Source organism: Hemitrygon akajei, chromosome 4 (genome assembly GCF_048418815.1).
Source record: "Hemitrygon akajei chromosome 4, sHemAka1.3, whole genome shotgun sequence".
Lineage (NCBI taxonomy): Eukaryota > Metazoa > Chordata > Chondrichthyes > Myliobatiformes > Dasyatidae > Hemitrygon > Hemitrygon akajei.
This window is the reverse complement of record NC_133127.1, coordinates 126,374,316-126,391,422: the sequence shown is the minus strand read 5'-3', so window position 1 is coordinate 126,391,422 and position 17,107 is coordinate 126,374,316. Positions and strand designations below refer to the sequence as shown.

Here is a 17,107-nt window from a genome sequence, read left to right as displayed (position 1 = left end):
ATAAAATTAAGTACCAGTATTAATTTTTATTGAATCATTTTTTAATCATGATTATTATCTGCCAAATATCTTTTTCACTTTTCAAGTTTGAGGTGAGCTGTAGTCTGGGTATGATAGGGGTTCAGATATATTTTTTGTCAAGTGTTTTATCTCGAAAACATTGCACGGAAAACAATTTGTAGTTTATTATCTTGCTGTTGTCATTCGCAGCCAAAAAGTTTTTTTAAAAAAGCTGCAAATGCTGGAAATCTGAAACTAAAAACAAATAAATCTTAGAAATATTCAATGGGTCAAATAAGGTCTGTCAGGAGAAAACAATTAACATTTTTGGTGGATCACCTTTCACATCTAGGAAAACATGCTGATTTTCAGAAAAGCGAGAGGTGGAGAGAACAAAGAGAATGCCTGTGATATGGTGGCAATCAAATGAATGTGAATAACGCATCAGAATCATATGATTCTGGCATATGTCGTGAGATTTGTTACCTTAGTGACAGCAGTACAATACAAAACATGATAATATAGAATAAAAAGTAATTGTGTTATTGTGTGTGTGTGTGTGTGTGTATTAAGAAAAAAGATGAGGTATTGTTAATTGGGTTCAATGTCCATTTAGGAATCGGATGGCAGAGGGGAAGAAGCTGTACCTGAATGTGAGTGTGTGTGTGTGCGCCTTCAAGTTTCTGTACTTCCTGATGATAACAATGAGAAGAGGGCATGTCCTGGGTGATGGGGGCCCTCAATAATGGGCGCCACCTTTCTGAGGCACCGCTTCTTAATGATGTCTTGGATACTACAGAGGCTAGTACCAAAGATGGAGCTGACTAATTTTACAACTTTCTGTAGCTTCTTTCAACTCTGTGTAGTAGCCTCCCTCCATACCAAACAGTGATGCAGCCTGTCAGAATTCTCTCCACGATATATTAGTAGAAGTTTTCAAGTGCTTTAGCCGACAAACCAAATCTCCTCAAACTCAGAGCAGTGGAGAATACCTTTCAGTTGCCTCTCAGTTTAGCTTTCCATCCCACTCCCACTTTAATGACTCGTCTTTGACCACTTGTACTGTTCTAACAAAGCCCACTCAAAAGTTAACAAATAACATCCTGACTTCTGTGGAGGTATACTTGCATGCCTCAGGACTTGAGTTTGAATTAAACAATTTTAGGTAACAATATTTTTTTCAGTTTGTGGCTAGTTAACCAGTTTTTTTATAATGTCATCAATCTGAAAGATTAACAGTCCTTTCTCTACAGGTACTGCCTGACCAGCTTAATTTTCTCAATATATTCTTTTAATTTGAGGTGGAATGTTCTGTCCTCAGCAAGATCCTTACCTTTAACTTCTGTTGCCTCCGTCTCAGAGCCCACTTCTTTGGCAAGAATTCTACACCCTGCACTGATGACTCCCATCTCCCGTCTTCACCCTCCTCCTCTTATTGGTTCTCTGCCTGCCCTGGATCTTTTTGTCTTGAATTGCTGACGAGACATCAACCGTCTCAACTTCAGCGCTCTTCTGTCCTCCTCGAACCCTAGCCCTTCTGATCGCACTGTGATCTCTCTCCGCACCAATTCCAACCTTACTATCTAACCCACAGAAAAAGGGAGTGCTGGTGTAATTTGGCAAACTGACCTCTACCTTACTGAGACCAGGCAGCAACTCTCAGATGCCTCATACTACCCCTTGAAGAGGACACAACTCCGGACCATCAGAAAACTGTCTCCACCACCGTCACTGACCTCATCAACTCTGGAGAACTCCCAGAAAACCCACAGTTCCATTACCACACACTACTCACTTCTACCTCCTACCCAAAATCCACAAACCTTTCTGCCCATTGTCTCTACCTGCTCCTGACCCACTGAACTCCTGCCCACCTACCTCAACTCCATTCTATTCCCCTTGCTTCAGTCCCCGCTGATCTACATCTGTGGCACTTCTCAATGCTTTCAATCTGCTCACTAAATTACAATTCTCTGGCCTTGATGGCTTCTTTTTTACCATAATGTTCAGTCCCTATACATTTCTATACTGCATCAAAAAGGCCTTAAAACTGTCCACTTCTTTCTCAATAAAAGAACCAACCAGTTCTCCTCCACCACAACCCTCCTCAGACTGGCAGAACTGGTCCTCACCCTCAACAATTTTTCCTTGGGTCCTTCAACTTTCTCTGCACTTGAGAGGTAGCCTTGGGCACTTGCGTGGGCCCCACCATGCCTGCTTTTTCATTGGCTATGTAGAACAATCCATGTTCCAAGCCTTCCCTTGTAATGCTCCCCAGCTCTTCCTCCACTACATTGATGACTGCATTGGTGCTGCTTCATGCACCTGTGCTGAGCCCAAAAATTTCATCAACTTTGCCTCCAACTTCCACCCTGCCCTTAAATTCATGATCCATTTCTGACACCTCCTCTCCTTTCTCAATCTCTCTCATCTCTGGAGACAAACTGCCAACCGACATCTTTTACAAACCTACTGATTCCCATGGTTATTTCGACTATACCTTTTCCTACTCTATCTCCTGTAAAAATCTTATTCCCTTTTCTCAGTTCCTGCTTCTCTGCCATATCTGTTCCCAGGATGTGACTTCTCTTTCCAGGACATGTCCTCCTCCTCCTCCTTCAAAGAACAGGCTTTCCCTTTCCTCTACCATTGATGCTACTTTCACCCATATCTCCTCCATTTCCCAAACATCCGCGCTCACCCCAGCTTTCCAGCACTTTAACAGTGATGGAGTTCCTCTTGTCCATACCTACTACCTGTGAGCCTCCTCATCCAACACAGCATTCTCTGCAACTTCCACCATCTCTAAAGAGAACCTACCACCAAACATCTTTTTACCTCCCCACCCCCTTGCTTTCTACAGGGATTGCGCCCTCCATGATTCCCCTGTGCATTCATCACTTTCTACTAATCTCCTTCCTGGCACTTATCCCTGCAAGCAGTCTAAGTGCTGCACCTACCCATGCACCTCCTCGCTTACCTCCATTCAGGGCCCCAAATAGACCTTCCAGGTGAGGCAACACTTCACCTGCAAATCTGTTGGGTCCAGTGCTCCCAATACAGTTTCCTCTACATTGATGAGACGCACTGTAAGTTGGGGGACCGTTTCATTCAGCATCTCCGTTCCATCTGCCAAAGTGGCCCTTTACCTTTCCTACCCACCTGGCTTTGCCTATCACCTTCCAGCTATTCTCCTTCATCCCTCTTCCCCCCCCCCCCCCCCACCTTTTTATTCTGGAGGTCTTTCCTTTCCAGGCCTGAAACATTGATTGTTTATTCATTTCTATAGATGCTACCTGACCTGCTGAGTTTCTCCAGCATTTAGTGTGTGTTGCTTTGGATTCCAGCATTTGCAGAATTTCTCATGATTACACTTTTATGATTTTCAGCAACACTTCTGTTCTTTATCGCTCAGTTCATGTATACAGTGCCTATAAAAAGTATTCACCACCCCCCCCCCCCAGAAGTTTTCATGTCTTACTGTTTTACAACATTGAATCACAGTGGGTTTAATTTGGCTTTTGACACTGATCAACAGGGAAAAAGACTCTTCCATGTCAAAGTGAAAACAGATCTCTACAAAATGATTACTAATATAAAACACAAAATAATTGATTGCATAAGTATTCACCGCCCTTTAATATAGCACACCAAATAATCACTGTTACAACCAATTGGTTTTAGAAGTTACATAATTAGTTAAAAGGAGATCTGTTTTTGGAGACCTGTGTGCTGTCAAGGTAAATCAATTGATGTAGTAAAACTACACCATAAAGACAAAGGAACATTCCAGTCAACTCCACGAAAAGGTTATTGAAAAGCACAAGTCAGGAAATGGATACAAGAAAATTTCCAAGTACAGTTCTGATTCCCATTCCTTAGAGTACAGTTAAGTCAATCATCAAGAAATGGAAAGAATATGGCACAGCTATAAATCTTCCTAGAGCAGACTGTCCTCAAAAACTGAGTAACCATGCAAGAAGGGGACAAATGAAGGAAGCCACCAACAGACCTAGGACAACTCTGGAGCAGTTACAAGCTTCTCCAGCTTGGTGGCTGAAGTGGGAGAGACTGCCAATACAACTGTTGCCAGGGGCTTCACCAGTCACAACTTTATGGGAGAGTGGCAAAGAGAAAGCCAGTGTTGGAAAGAAAAACTCACATGAAATCTTGGCTAGAGTTTGCCACAAGAGTCTTTTCTGTTGATCAGTGTCAAAAAAAGCCAAATTAAATCCACTACAATTCAATGTTGTAAAACAATAAAACATGAAAACTTCCAAGAGGGCTGAATAGTGTTTATAGGCACTGTATATTCAGCTCATATTGAATTAGTTGCTGAACTCCAGAATGGATACAAATTGATGATGCAAGCCAGAGTGTTTTCTTTCTAGTGACAGGTGGATGACTTTTTATAGCCACTGTATATTCTAACTCTCTCCATTATTCCCCCTCTAACTTGTACCACATCCAGACAGATTAATTGCAGATGACAACCTTCGCCATCCTATCACAGGCATTCTTTTTGTTCTTTTTCCACTCCACTACAATCTAAAACATGTTGGTTTTCTAACTTTTGCTAGTTCGGATAAAAGGTTATCAACCTTAAAATGTTAACTTCAAAATTCAAAGTAAAATTTATTATCAGTACATACATGTCACCACAAACAACCCTGAGAACGTTTTCCTGCGGGCATACTGAAGAAATCTATAGAACAGTAACTAAATAGGTTCAATGAAAGAGTGAGAACCTAGAACAACAAACTGTTGAAATGCAACTATAAATAAATAGCAATCAAAAGTGAGAGCATGAAATAACAAGATAAAGAGTCCTTAATGTGAGATCATTGGTTGTGGAATCTTCTCAATAGATGAGTGTAGTTATTCCCTTTTGTTCAAGAGTCTGATGTTTGAGGGGTAGCAGCTGTTCTTAATTTGGTGGTGTGAGTCCTGAGGAAATTGTACCTTCTGTCTGATGACAGAAGAAAGAAAAGAACTGTGTGGTGGCTTTTGTTTCTCTTTCATGGTGTCTAGTGGACCGATTGAGTATTTTCAGCATTTTCTAGTTTAGTTTTCAACAGCAGCTCTCTAAAACCCCTCAAAGTCTTAAACTACTGGTCTCTTGGTGAGAACTGTGATTTTGAGATGTAGCCTTCTAACCTGACTCTATCCACATTTTTCAAAAATTATTGCTCCTGTTGCTTCCCTCTCCTAAACTAACTGGTTTCTGCTTGAAGTTCCATATATGTTCTTCAATGTCATGCCAGTTGATTTTCTTTCATATGAGCTTTGTAAGGCTGAACACTTTATTTATTTATTGAGATATAGCACAGTGTAGGCCTTTACAGCCCTTCGAGCTATGCCGTCCAGCAATCCCTCCATTTAATCCTAGCCTCATCACAAGACAATTTACAATGACCAATTAGCCTACCAACCAGTACGTCTTTGGAATGTGGGAAGAAACCAGAGCACCTGGACGAAACCCATGTGGTCACGGGGAGAACATACAAACTCCTTACAGGAAGCAACAGGAACATTTCTCGTTAAACATTCATAGAAGTGCCATTCCAATTAAGACTTGCAAGTAGAAAGTCCAGAAGGCAACATTTCCTCAAGCCAGGTATTAGATGATGTCTTTTATATTTTAATAATGGCAATTAAAATTAATCTGATCATTTATCAATTTGCTTTAACTCATGAGAATGTTTATGAAGTCATTCGGAATAATACCTCCATTGCAGCTGAAGGTGCCTTACTGAAGTTAACTCAAGGCCTGAAGGATGAATCAATGGCTTTTATATATCATTGCCAGAATCATTACTTCTGTCCCATTGGATTTGAGGCTACCCCCTTGAAGGCATGCAAAGCATTTCGGTATGTATAACTCTTAACTACATTTTTTTTTCCTCTGGTTGCTTGTCATCTCATTAAAATACAGTCCCTGTAAAAAGTATTCACCCCGCTTGGAAGTTTTCAAGTTTTATTGTTTTACAACATTGAATCGCAGTGGATTTAATTTGGCTTTTTTGACACTGATCAACAGAAAAGACTCTTTAATGACAAAATGAAAACAAATTTCTATAAGTTGGTCTAAATTTATTACAATTATTAAACACAAAATAATTGCATTATTACTCATCCCCTTCAAGTCAGTATTTAGTAGATACACCTTTAGTAAATTACAGGCTTGAGTCTGGATAGATTTCTATCAGCTTTGCACATCTGGACACTATTTTGCCCCATTCTTCTTTACAAAACTGCTCAAGCTCCATCAGGTTGCATGGAGATTGTGAGTGAACCGCCCTTTAAGTACAGCCACAAATTCTCAGTTGGATTGAGATCTGGACTCTGACTTGGCCACTTCAGGACATTAATTTTGTTGCTTTTAACCCATTCCTGTGTAGCTTTGGTTTTATGCTTGAGGTCATTGTCTTGCTGAATAACAAATCTTCTGCTAAGTCGTGGTTCTCTTGCAGACTGCATCAGGTTTCCCTCCAGGATTTCCCTGTATTTTACTGCATTCAGTTTACCCTCTATCTTCACAAGCCTTCCAGGGCTTGCTACAGTGAGGGAATCTCTACAGCAGGATGCAGCCACCACCGTGCTTCACAGTAGGGATGGTGTGTTTTTGATAATGTGCAGTGTTTGGTTACACTAGTGATCGCCAACCTTTTTAAGACCAAGATCCCCTACTTCAGCCTTAGTGAAAGGCAAGATTGACCTACTAAATCGTTTAGTCACACACATGCAGACCAGGCAGAAAAGATTGGAAATAAAACCCTGCAACCCGGAAACAACCTCTCTTTACAAACAGCTTTCCCTAGCGGGAGTATTGCTATATTACCATTATCTTAACTAGTATTACTTATTTTTATAATGCTCACATTACAACACCTTTAATTCTATGTTTCATTATTTAATTTTAGTTCAACATGAAAAATAAATGAATAAAAATTGATTGTTGCACTCAGTGTGATGACTGGGGCTGAATACTTTCTGCTAGTTCCCTGAAATTTGGCTCATAATTACAGCCAGTCTGAGACATTCTGTGAGGTGTCTGTCAGTAAGAGAGATCCTATACTGAGATTTCATAGTTTCCATCTGTTGCAGCACAGCGCCCTCGCAAACTTCTGACAGGCTGAATATTTGAATGGATAGTTTCCTTTGTTAGACTGAACGTTCAATCTGCCACGTTGTTCAGATGTTTTGTATTGGTAAACTGTTTCTGAGACACTAATATAAGTTTCAGAGGTATACAAGATAATGGCACCACTGTTTTTTGTTTCCCAGTTATTTTCATTTGGGGAATGTTGGAATTTAAAGGGGGAGAAGTGTTATAATGTGAGCATTATAAAGATTAGTTAATACAAATTAGGATAATGGTAATATAGCAATACTCCAACTACAGAAAGCTGTTTGTAAAGAGAGGTTGCTTCCAGGTTGTGGGGTTTTACTTCCGGTCTTTTCTACCGCGGTGTATGACGGGGAAGCTATACACACATGCGCACTGGGCAGAAAGAACGAAACTAAAACCCCGCAACCCGGAAACAATCTCTCTTTGCAAACAGCTTTCCGTAGCGGGAGTATTGCTATATTACCATTATCCTAATTAGTATTACTTATTTTTATAATGCTCACATTACCACAGTATTTGTGTATTTATTTTTCATTTTTTTGGGATCTACTGGGGAAGTCTCAAAGAGCGACCGATCGATCACGATTGACCGGTTGGCGACCACTAGGTTATGCCAATCATGGCGTTTAGTCTAATGGTCATTTTTGGTTTCATTAGACCATAGAACCTTCTTCCATCTGACCACAAAGTGTCCTATAACTTTTCTGACAAACTATAACCAAGATTTCATGTGAGCTTTTTTCAACAGTGGCTTTCTCTTTGCCATCCCCTATAAGGCTGCGACTGGTGAAGTATCCGGGCAACAGTTGTTGTATGCACAGTCTCTCTCATCTCAGCCACTGAAGCTTGAACCTCCTCCAGAGTTGTCATAGGTGTCGTGCTAGTCTCCTTCATTAGTCCCCTTCTTGCATGGTCACTCAGTTTTTGAGGATGGTCTGCTCTAGGCAGATTTACAGCTGTGCCATATTCTTTCCATTTCTTGATGGTTGACTTAACTGTACTCCAAGGGGTATTCAGTGGCTTGGAAATTTTCTTGTATCCATCTCCTGACTTGTGCTTTTCAATAACCTTTTTGTGAAGTTGCTTGGAGTGTTCTTTTGTCTTCATGGTGTAGATTTTTGCCAGGATACTCACTCACCAGCAGTCAGACCTTCCAGATACAGGCGTACTTTTACTTCGATCAATTGAAACACCTTAACTGCACACAGGTGATCACTTTTTAACTAATTATGTGACTTCCAAAACCAATTGGCTGCACCATTGATGATTTGGTGTGTCATATTAAAGTGGGTGAATACTTATGCAATGAATTATTTTGTGATTTATATTTGTAATTAATTTAGATCTGTAGAAATCTGTTTTCACTCTGACATGAAAGAGTCTTTTTCTGTTGATCAGTGTCAAAAGAAGCCAAAGTAAATCTACTGTTATTCAATGTTGTAAACCAATAAAACATGAAAACTTCCAAGGGGGATGAATGCTTTTTATAGGCACTGTATCATTTAAAGTTGGATTATCAGAAAGAAAGATTCCTTTGAAAATCTTAGCATTGCAATTTTAGCATAACTTTCTGGACAGGACTACTATACAAAATTGAATGTTAAAACTACAATTCAGCTTCCAGGAATGTCCAAAATTTCAAATTTATAGATAGAAATAGCACTACCATCATTTTTAAGTAATCATTTGAATAACCATTAACTTAAATGGTTGTCAGGAATATTGTGATGAAGCATAGTTCTCAGTTAATTTAGTAATCATCAATAAAATGTTATTGAACACATTTGAGCTATTTTGTTTGTTCTGAAAGCTAGATCTTTGCATCCCCATAGCATAAGTATTAGGCATCAGTGTTTGAAATATATTATGGTAAAGAAAGTGCTTATGGTACTTTTGATGTATCTCTTGTCCTTACCTACCACCTGATGAGCCTCTGCATCAAACACGTTATCCTCCACAACTTACGCCTTCTCCAAAGGGATCCTACCTCCAAACATACTTTGCCTTCCCCTCTCCACTTTCTGCAGTGATTGCTCCCTCTGTAATTACCTTGTCCATTTGTCCCTCCCCCTAATCACCTCCCGGCACTTATCCCTGAAAGCAGCCTAAGTGCCAAACCTGCCCATTCACCTCCTCCCTCTCCTCCATTCATGGCCCTAGACAGTCCTTCCTGGTAAGGCTACACTTCGCTGTGTATCTTCTGGGGTCTTCTGTTGTGTCCGATGCTCTTAATGTGGCCTTTTCTACATCGGTGAGACCCATCATAAGTTGCGGGACCACTTCGTCAAGCAGCTCCGCTCAATCTGCCAAAAGTGGAACTTCCCACTGGCCAAACTTTTTAAATCCTATTCTGACATGTTGGTCCACACCCTCCTCTTGTGCCACAATGACGCCATCCTCAGGGTGGACAACATCTTATATTCAGGCTGGGTGTCCTCCAACCTGATGGCATGAATGTCGATTTCTCCTTCCCATTTAAAAAAAAATTCCTCTACCCTCCCCTTTTTTTCTATTCCCCAGTCTGGCTTCTTACCTCTTACCACTTCTCATCTGCCTATCTCCTCCCCTGCATCCCCTCCTCCTTCCCTTTCTCCTATGATCCACTCTCCTCTCCATTCCGATTCCCTCTACCCACCTGGCTTTGCCTATCACCTTCTACCCAATCTCCTTCCCCTCCCTGAACTTTTTACTCTGGCATCTTCCTCCTCCCTTTCCAGTCCTGAAGAAGAGTCTTGGCCTGAAACATCGACTGTTTATTCATTTCCACAGATGCTCTCTGACCTCCTGAGTTCCTCCATCATTTTGTGTGTGTTGCTTTTGGTACTTTTGTCTGGTCATCTTTTTGAGCAACAGTTCATGTTTAAGATCAAATTAAGAAACTGTTTGAACTATTCCAAATTTGTACCCTTACAATCGTGAAATAATATTTAAAGCAATCTTAATGGCATTTTAGAAATCTTATCAGCATAAAGGTGCAAGATCAAAGCTTGAGTTTATCAAATCTGATCATCTGAATTTTGATACCTTGTTCTTAATAAAATCCTACTAAACATATAATGCATCCTTTATTGTTCTATTAGGAGGCCCAAAATAGAGTATCCTATTCCAGCAGATGCCAAAAGGGATGCTGGCAATGTAAAGTTGCCTGGCAGCTATTATATGCCTTCATACTTTGTGTAGGATTTGTATGTCTCCTTAAGCTTTATCAAAACTGCTCAGTGGTGTATTCAAATTTTTCATATTAAAGATGCTTTTTCTTAAAATGCTTTAAAGTTTTCTATTTTAAAATCAGGTGACAACGGTTACTGCTTTTATTAATAGACCATCAGAAACCCACTAAAAATCAAATCATTTCTAGTAATGCGTTGTGTTTGACTACCTTCTGTCCTTTGATGGCAGAGGCAAACTCCCAATTGAAGAAATGGAATTTTGGATTTTAATTGGTGAACCAAGTAAGAAACATCCAGCCATTCACTGCAAAAAGTAAGTTTGACATTTAAACATTATGTTGTTCGTCATGAGTAGGCTGTACTCCAGGGGCAGCAGATGAAAGGTCAAACTGAAACATCAACTCTCTTTTCCTTTCCACAGATACTGCTTGACCTAAGTAATTCCACTGTTTTCTGTTTTGTAATTCAAGTGATAATTATTCACTTCTAACTTCAACTGTAATTTTTGCAGGAGGGTAAACAATGCTCAACATGTTTTCCGTTAATAACTAGAAATAGTGAATCAGAATCAGGTTTATTGTTGTATAACATTCGTTGTTTTGCAGTAGCAGTACAGTGCAAAAGGCAACTCATCGGGAGTGTTCATGGACTATTCAGATTTGTGGCAGAGGGGAAGAAACTGTTCCTAAAATGTTGTGGGTCTTCAAGCTCCTCTACTTTTTTCCTAATGGTAGTAATGCTGAGAGAGTATGTCCAGATGGTGAGAGTATTTATTGATGGATACTACCTTCTTGAGGCATCGCCCCTGGAAGATGCCCTCAATATTAGTTTAAACTAGGTAATGTCTTGTAAACCTTGCCACAGCTATCGTGCATCAGTGTCTGTAACTTCGCCATAATTGCCTTTATGTTCTCATAATAGCCTTTCATAGTCGTAACTGGACTTCTTGTACAGTTCTAGATCACTGGCCTTCAACACCACAGATCTAGCCCTCAGCAACTGTGAATTTCTGAGATCACACAGGACTTCTGGTTTGGTATGTCCTCAAAGGCACACAATCATTCACAGAGAACTTGATGAGGTTGGTGGCGTCTGTGGCATATTCATTCAGATGTGAAGATGAATTCTTGAATATGGTCCAGTGAACTTATTCACAGAGTGAATGAACTGCTATGCCTTCCATAACCACATCTACACCATCCTCACCACTGGTGCCAATGTCCACAGTGAACTGTTACTTTCCAAAAATACCTCAATTACCAAACATATTCCCTAAATCTCGTGCTCAAATAAGAAAATAAACAAAATAAATTGCAGTATACCAAATGTAACTTTTCTGGTCATAATTAAATTTAGATAATTTGGATAATTTTCTTGTCTTGGTCAGTAAGACCAACAAATTGATTGTGGACATCTGGAAGGGGAAGTCGAGGAAACGCACACCAGTCCTCACCAAGGGATTAGCAGTGGAAAGGGTGAGCAGTTTCAAGTTCCTGGGTGTCAACATCTCTGAAGTCTATCCTGGGCCCAACATATTTACACAATTACAAAAAGAAGACACAACCGTGGCTATATTTCATTAGGAGTTAGAGGAGACTTGGACTGTCACCAAAGACGCTCGCCAATTTCTACAGGTGTACCATGGACAGCTTTCTAACTGGTTGCAACACCACCTGGTATGGAGGGGCCACTGCATTGGATTGGAAAAAGCTGCAAAAAGTTATAAACTCAGTGAGCTTCCTCATGGGCACTAGCCTCCCCAGCATCGAGGACAGCTTCAAATGGCAATGCCTCAAAAAGGCGGCATCCATCTTTAAGGACCCTCTTCTCATTGCTACCATCAGGAGGAGGTACAGGAGCCTGAAGATACACACTCAACATTTCTGGAACAGCTTCTTCCCCTCGACCATCAGATTTACGAATAGATAATGAACCCATGAACACTACCTCACTATTTTTTTGCTCAAATTGAATTTTTATATATATATTTCATAATAATTTCTAATTTTTGATTATGTATTGCAGTATACTACCTCTGCAAAACCACAAATTCCACAACATACTATGCCAGTGAAATTAAACCTGATTCTGATTCTCAGGCATGCAGGCTAGTAGCTATATTGACCACTGTAACTTACCCATAGTCTGTAGTTAGCAGTAGAATTTAGGGAAAATAATGTAAATAGATTTTAGATGTTTAGCACGGACTCAGTGGCTGAGGTTTTTTTTTCCCCAAGCTGTATGACTCTGAACTGGGAAGAATCCGCTAATTCAAATTCAAATCGTATCTTTCCAGTTCTTTTGGTGAGAGGAATTAATGATCATTGGAGCCTTGCAAGCGTTTTATTCAGCTATATTTGCTGCATTCAGCAGTAATTTTTAAAAAGTGATAATCTGGTTATCATCACATTATAGTTTGTTGGACCCTCTAAAATATGCTGATTGGTTGTGTTTCTTATCTTAATTATCAACAAAATATTTTCGTAGAGCATTTCCAAATATGGCGGATGAATCCATTTTTTAAATTTTCTGTAAGAAATATATGGACATTTTAATTATTTTGGTGTGTAATTATTGTACAGGACTTCTAATTACTACATTATTTAAGCTAATCTTTATCATTCTTAGGTCTTAGGTTACTTGGTTGGAAACTAGTTTATCTGAAATTTGTAGTTAATGCTTTGAAATAATTTGAACTGTGGGGAAGGAATCTTTTAAATGAATGAATAACAAGTCTAAATTGTTGTAAACTGTTTGTGATTAAAATATGTATGCTTCCATTAATATAATAACTTTTACTTCTAATTTCAGGTGGACAGACATAGTGACAGATCTCAACACACAGAATCCTGAATACCTTGATATTCGAAATCCTGAAAAGGGTATACAATACAGGAAAACCAAAAAGGTATTAAAGAAAATTTTCAGTCTTTATTAAAGACTGCATGAGGATTGTAAATAATAACTTGTTTTCATAGTTTAGTATATTGGCTGGGAATTTCAAAATGCACAAATACAAACCAGTTTGTAATCCCACAAGACGTGTTCATTAGTAATTGGTAATGTGTTTATTGGTAACTGTAAATTACCTTTGTGTAGGTGGATGGCAGAAAAGTTGGTGGGAAGTTGATGGACATTTTGGTTACATGAAGTTAGGGGTAGCAATGGGACTGATGGGATTTTGCTGGGAGCTGACATAGACCAGATTGGTGGAATGATCTTGTAATAATTGAATAGTGCTTAATGTAGAATGGCTTCATAGAGTCACAGACCAATAATTGTAAAGTCAGAAGTAACTAGCCTGGCTGTTACCCTTGATTCAGACTGGAATTTTAAATCCCCCATAAGGAAAGCATTTCTATACTTAAGAAATATTGCAAAGGTACATCTGTTTTTGTCATGTACTGAAAACCTAATTTATTCCTCTATATCGAATGGACTAGATTACTGTGATGCACTTTTTACTGCCCTTCCAAAGCAATCTATTGACAAACTTCAACCCATTCAGAATGCCAGTGCTAGATTTTAGACTAAAACCAGGATGAGGGAACATAACACTCCTGTCCTAGTTACTCTGCATTAGCTTCCTGTACCTTTTAGAATTGATTTTTAAAGTTCTCTTACTTATTTTTAAAGTTCCTAATGTTCTGTGATGGGAGTACGTCACAGTACATCACATTTTTGTTTTATAATCCTGCTTGAGATCTCAGGTCCTCTTTCACCAGTCTCATAAATATAAACAACCTCCTACAGAAGTTAATTGGCAGTCAGCTTTTTTTGAACTACGCTCCTAAAACTATAAGGGATGCAGACACAATTGACACTTTCAAATGCCAACTCAAAACCTATTTATTTAACCTTGCTTTTAATTAACTTTTGTATTTTATTTTTAAGATTTTAATTTTTTTATTTTCATGTTTGCACATTATCTCATTGTCTGTATGAAAACTGCTCTATAAATAATTTATTATTATTAAATCAGTTAAATGTATGGAGTTCAACAGCCATTATCAGATTTAAAAGTAATGTAAGAAATTACAGTATATACCATATTTGGGGAGGTATTCCATTTACCAAAAATTGTTTATTACTTGCTCAGTGACACAATTTATTCCAGCATGGTGTCTGTCACAGTCTCCTGCCAGAACATTTATTTTCAGAGACATTAAGTAATACTTGGGACAAGATTTTGTTTGAAAGCTAATAAAACCAAATATGTGCATTTATACACAAAATTAATTAAAGCACGAAAGTACCTTAAAAACTAATCTTTCTCCCAGATAATGACTTCTGTTCATTTGAATGGTTTAGTTGCAGGTTTAACCTGGCACAAGCTTCTCAGCCTGAGAATGTGGATGCCTGCAGAAGTGTGTACTGTGCAACACAATAAATGCTGTCTCTGGCTCAGGGCAATGTTAGTATTTTTACATCTTCCATAGTGATACCTGGATAAGGTCAGCTATCAGCATAGGCTCCAATAAAATGAAAACTATGTGAAGTAGGATGCAATGCACGGCCTACGATGATTGAAATATGGAACTGGTGCTTGTAAACCTAATCTCGTAATAACATCAATCTATTGAAGTTCAACAAAGATTTTCAGTAAGGACAGAAAACAAACAAATAGTCCTATGGAACTGGGCCTCAGATTATATAATAGATCCTAACAAACCTGGTCCTTAGTTTCTCTGAAAATCTTAGACAACAAAACTATCACTCTCCCACCCAGCTTTATCATCTATTACAGTTTTTCATTCTTAAAAGCTCAAATGAATTTAAAGAAAAAGCTACGTGTTCTTTAAAAATAGAAAACAAGTCATCCTAGTGCTTTAAAAACATTGTACCATATTCTTAGCTTGCTTTCTTGCAGCAGTATAAATCACCGTACCATCTAGCTTGGCTCAGATTGAAGAGAAGATTCCCTACCATAAATGCTGCTAAATTCCAAAGAACTGTTTCACCATCACTGGACTCCATGCAGAAACCAGTGGTGGACACTGCCCAGGTTAACAAAAATACATGTTCACCAGCTATCATTTACCAGTAGTTGTGTGGATCCATGCAGTACCAACAAAATTCAGGCCTTTGTCTTATGTAGTCCTCTAGATATGGCAAGCAGATTGCCAAGTATTTTCAATAATCTACAACCTGTATTTGTGAACTATGCACTGTTCCTTTCTCTGCAGGGTCAATGTGGTATGAATGTTCTATTACTATTTGCAATTGGTGCACCACTGCACAATGAAATTTATACATTTAGCTTTATTATCATTCAGCTTTAAAATGTAACTAATTTTAACCAATTACTGTTTATGGTTTGTAATTAGGTCGGAGGAAATTTGCATTGCATAATAGCATTCCAAAAACTGAACTGGCAAAAATTAAGCACTTGGATGATGAATATTGGAAATTTTAGATGTGAACCACTTTCTAAAGTATTAGAATGCAAAGCCAGTAGCTCTACCACTGGTTTGGAAAGAGTTTTAAATGATCGAGAACCATCAGTGAATGACAAGAATAATGGCGAAGGATTTCAACAAGCATCCGAATGGAAACACATTGCAACTCCGTATGAATACAGAGATTGTGGCTCTCCTGAAAGTGAGACAGATGAAGAGAGCATTGAATGAATTCAATTCTGTAAATAGAATGTGTTTTTGGTTTGGATAGTTGGAGCATAATGATTTTGGCATGTTTTAAACTCAGAATTGCAGTTGGTGTAGCAAGTTTGTGTGATCAATAGAAAGTGACATTGATAAAAGTGTTGGAAACAGTGGAAAACCTATGTAATAATATGTGATGCACTGGCTAGTCTTATTTACATTGCTGCTGGGCAAATGTAGAGATTAATATCGATATAAGCACATTGAGGGATGATCAAAGACACCTCTCTTTTTTCAGATTTCCAGTAGTTTTTTTTTAAGTAAAGAGGAAATCCAAAAACCATTGTAAAAGAAATTATCATCTCTTTTTAAGAGACTACATTTTACAGTTAATAAAATGTTCTAATGTATCCAGGATGTGAATTCTTCTCTGTGTAGCTTAAGTAAGAGATAATTTAAATTACTGAAAGAGAACAGCAGCACTGATAATGTTGAAAATAGTTTCATGTACGATATAGAATAAATGATTTATAAACTGGTATTTGCCTATCCATAAAAAAAATTAAAACCAGAATTTTTCACCAGTGTTACTGACTGGGCTCTCCACTGGTCAGGGTTGACCATAGGTATTGTATCCTAGTTGTCTACATGATATGCAAGCTATATGTATAATATGGAGAGCAAGCTGTTGCCCATGCAGCAACACTCCTTCACTCCATGCAGCTAATGAATCCAAAGGAACAGCAGAGACCAATACTGTTTGGTACCAGCAGTGTTGCCGGAGTTTGTCAGTCAGCATTGAACTCAATGCAGGACTGCCTTAGGGACTCCACCGCTAGATTTTTCCAGTGTTTACTCCCGAAGCATTTACTCCCAATGTGTGAGTATGGCCACAAGGCAGTGGAGATTTGAGATCAGAGTTTTCCTTCTAGATGAGCTGCCAACCACAGCTGATAAGCCCATCTGCCCGAAGTGACTGGTTTTAAGGTGCCAGTATCCCTCTTTACCCCTTCTATCAGTGGAGACAGTTCTCTTGGGCATAGTAGCTAAGCCACATGTGAAGGCCAGGAGCTGGACTTGGTTGTGAAAAGTTACCGGTATTTGAGACACATGCAATTGGGAGCATTTAATGGGAGTGGGAGCTTATCCCCTTTGCCTGGTTATGGCAACCAATGCTGTCCTTAAATAAAGTGGAAACCTGT

At 38.9% G+C, this 17,107-nt stretch overlaps 1 protein-coding gene across 1 annotated transcript in view; it reads left to right on the top strand.

Annotated features, from left to right (window-relative positions):
- The window catches only part of ercc5 (excision repair cross-complementation group 5), a 151,898-nt gene that overhangs the window by 33,897 nt on the left and 100,894 nt on the right, over nucleotides 1-17,107 (top strand). The window contains exons 7-10 of the mRNA XM_073041914.1: nucleotides 5,739-5,871; nucleotides 10,532-10,615; nucleotides 13,114-13,210; nucleotides 15,630-15,926. Of these exons, the coding sequence (XP_072898015.1) occupies nucleotides 5,739-5,871; nucleotides 10,532-10,615; nucleotides 13,114-13,210; nucleotides 15,630-15,926 (611 nt within the window). The remainder of the gene's footprint in view (nucleotides 1-5,738; nucleotides 5,872-10,531; nucleotides 10,616-13,113; nucleotides 13,211-15,629; nucleotides 15,927-17,107) is intronic.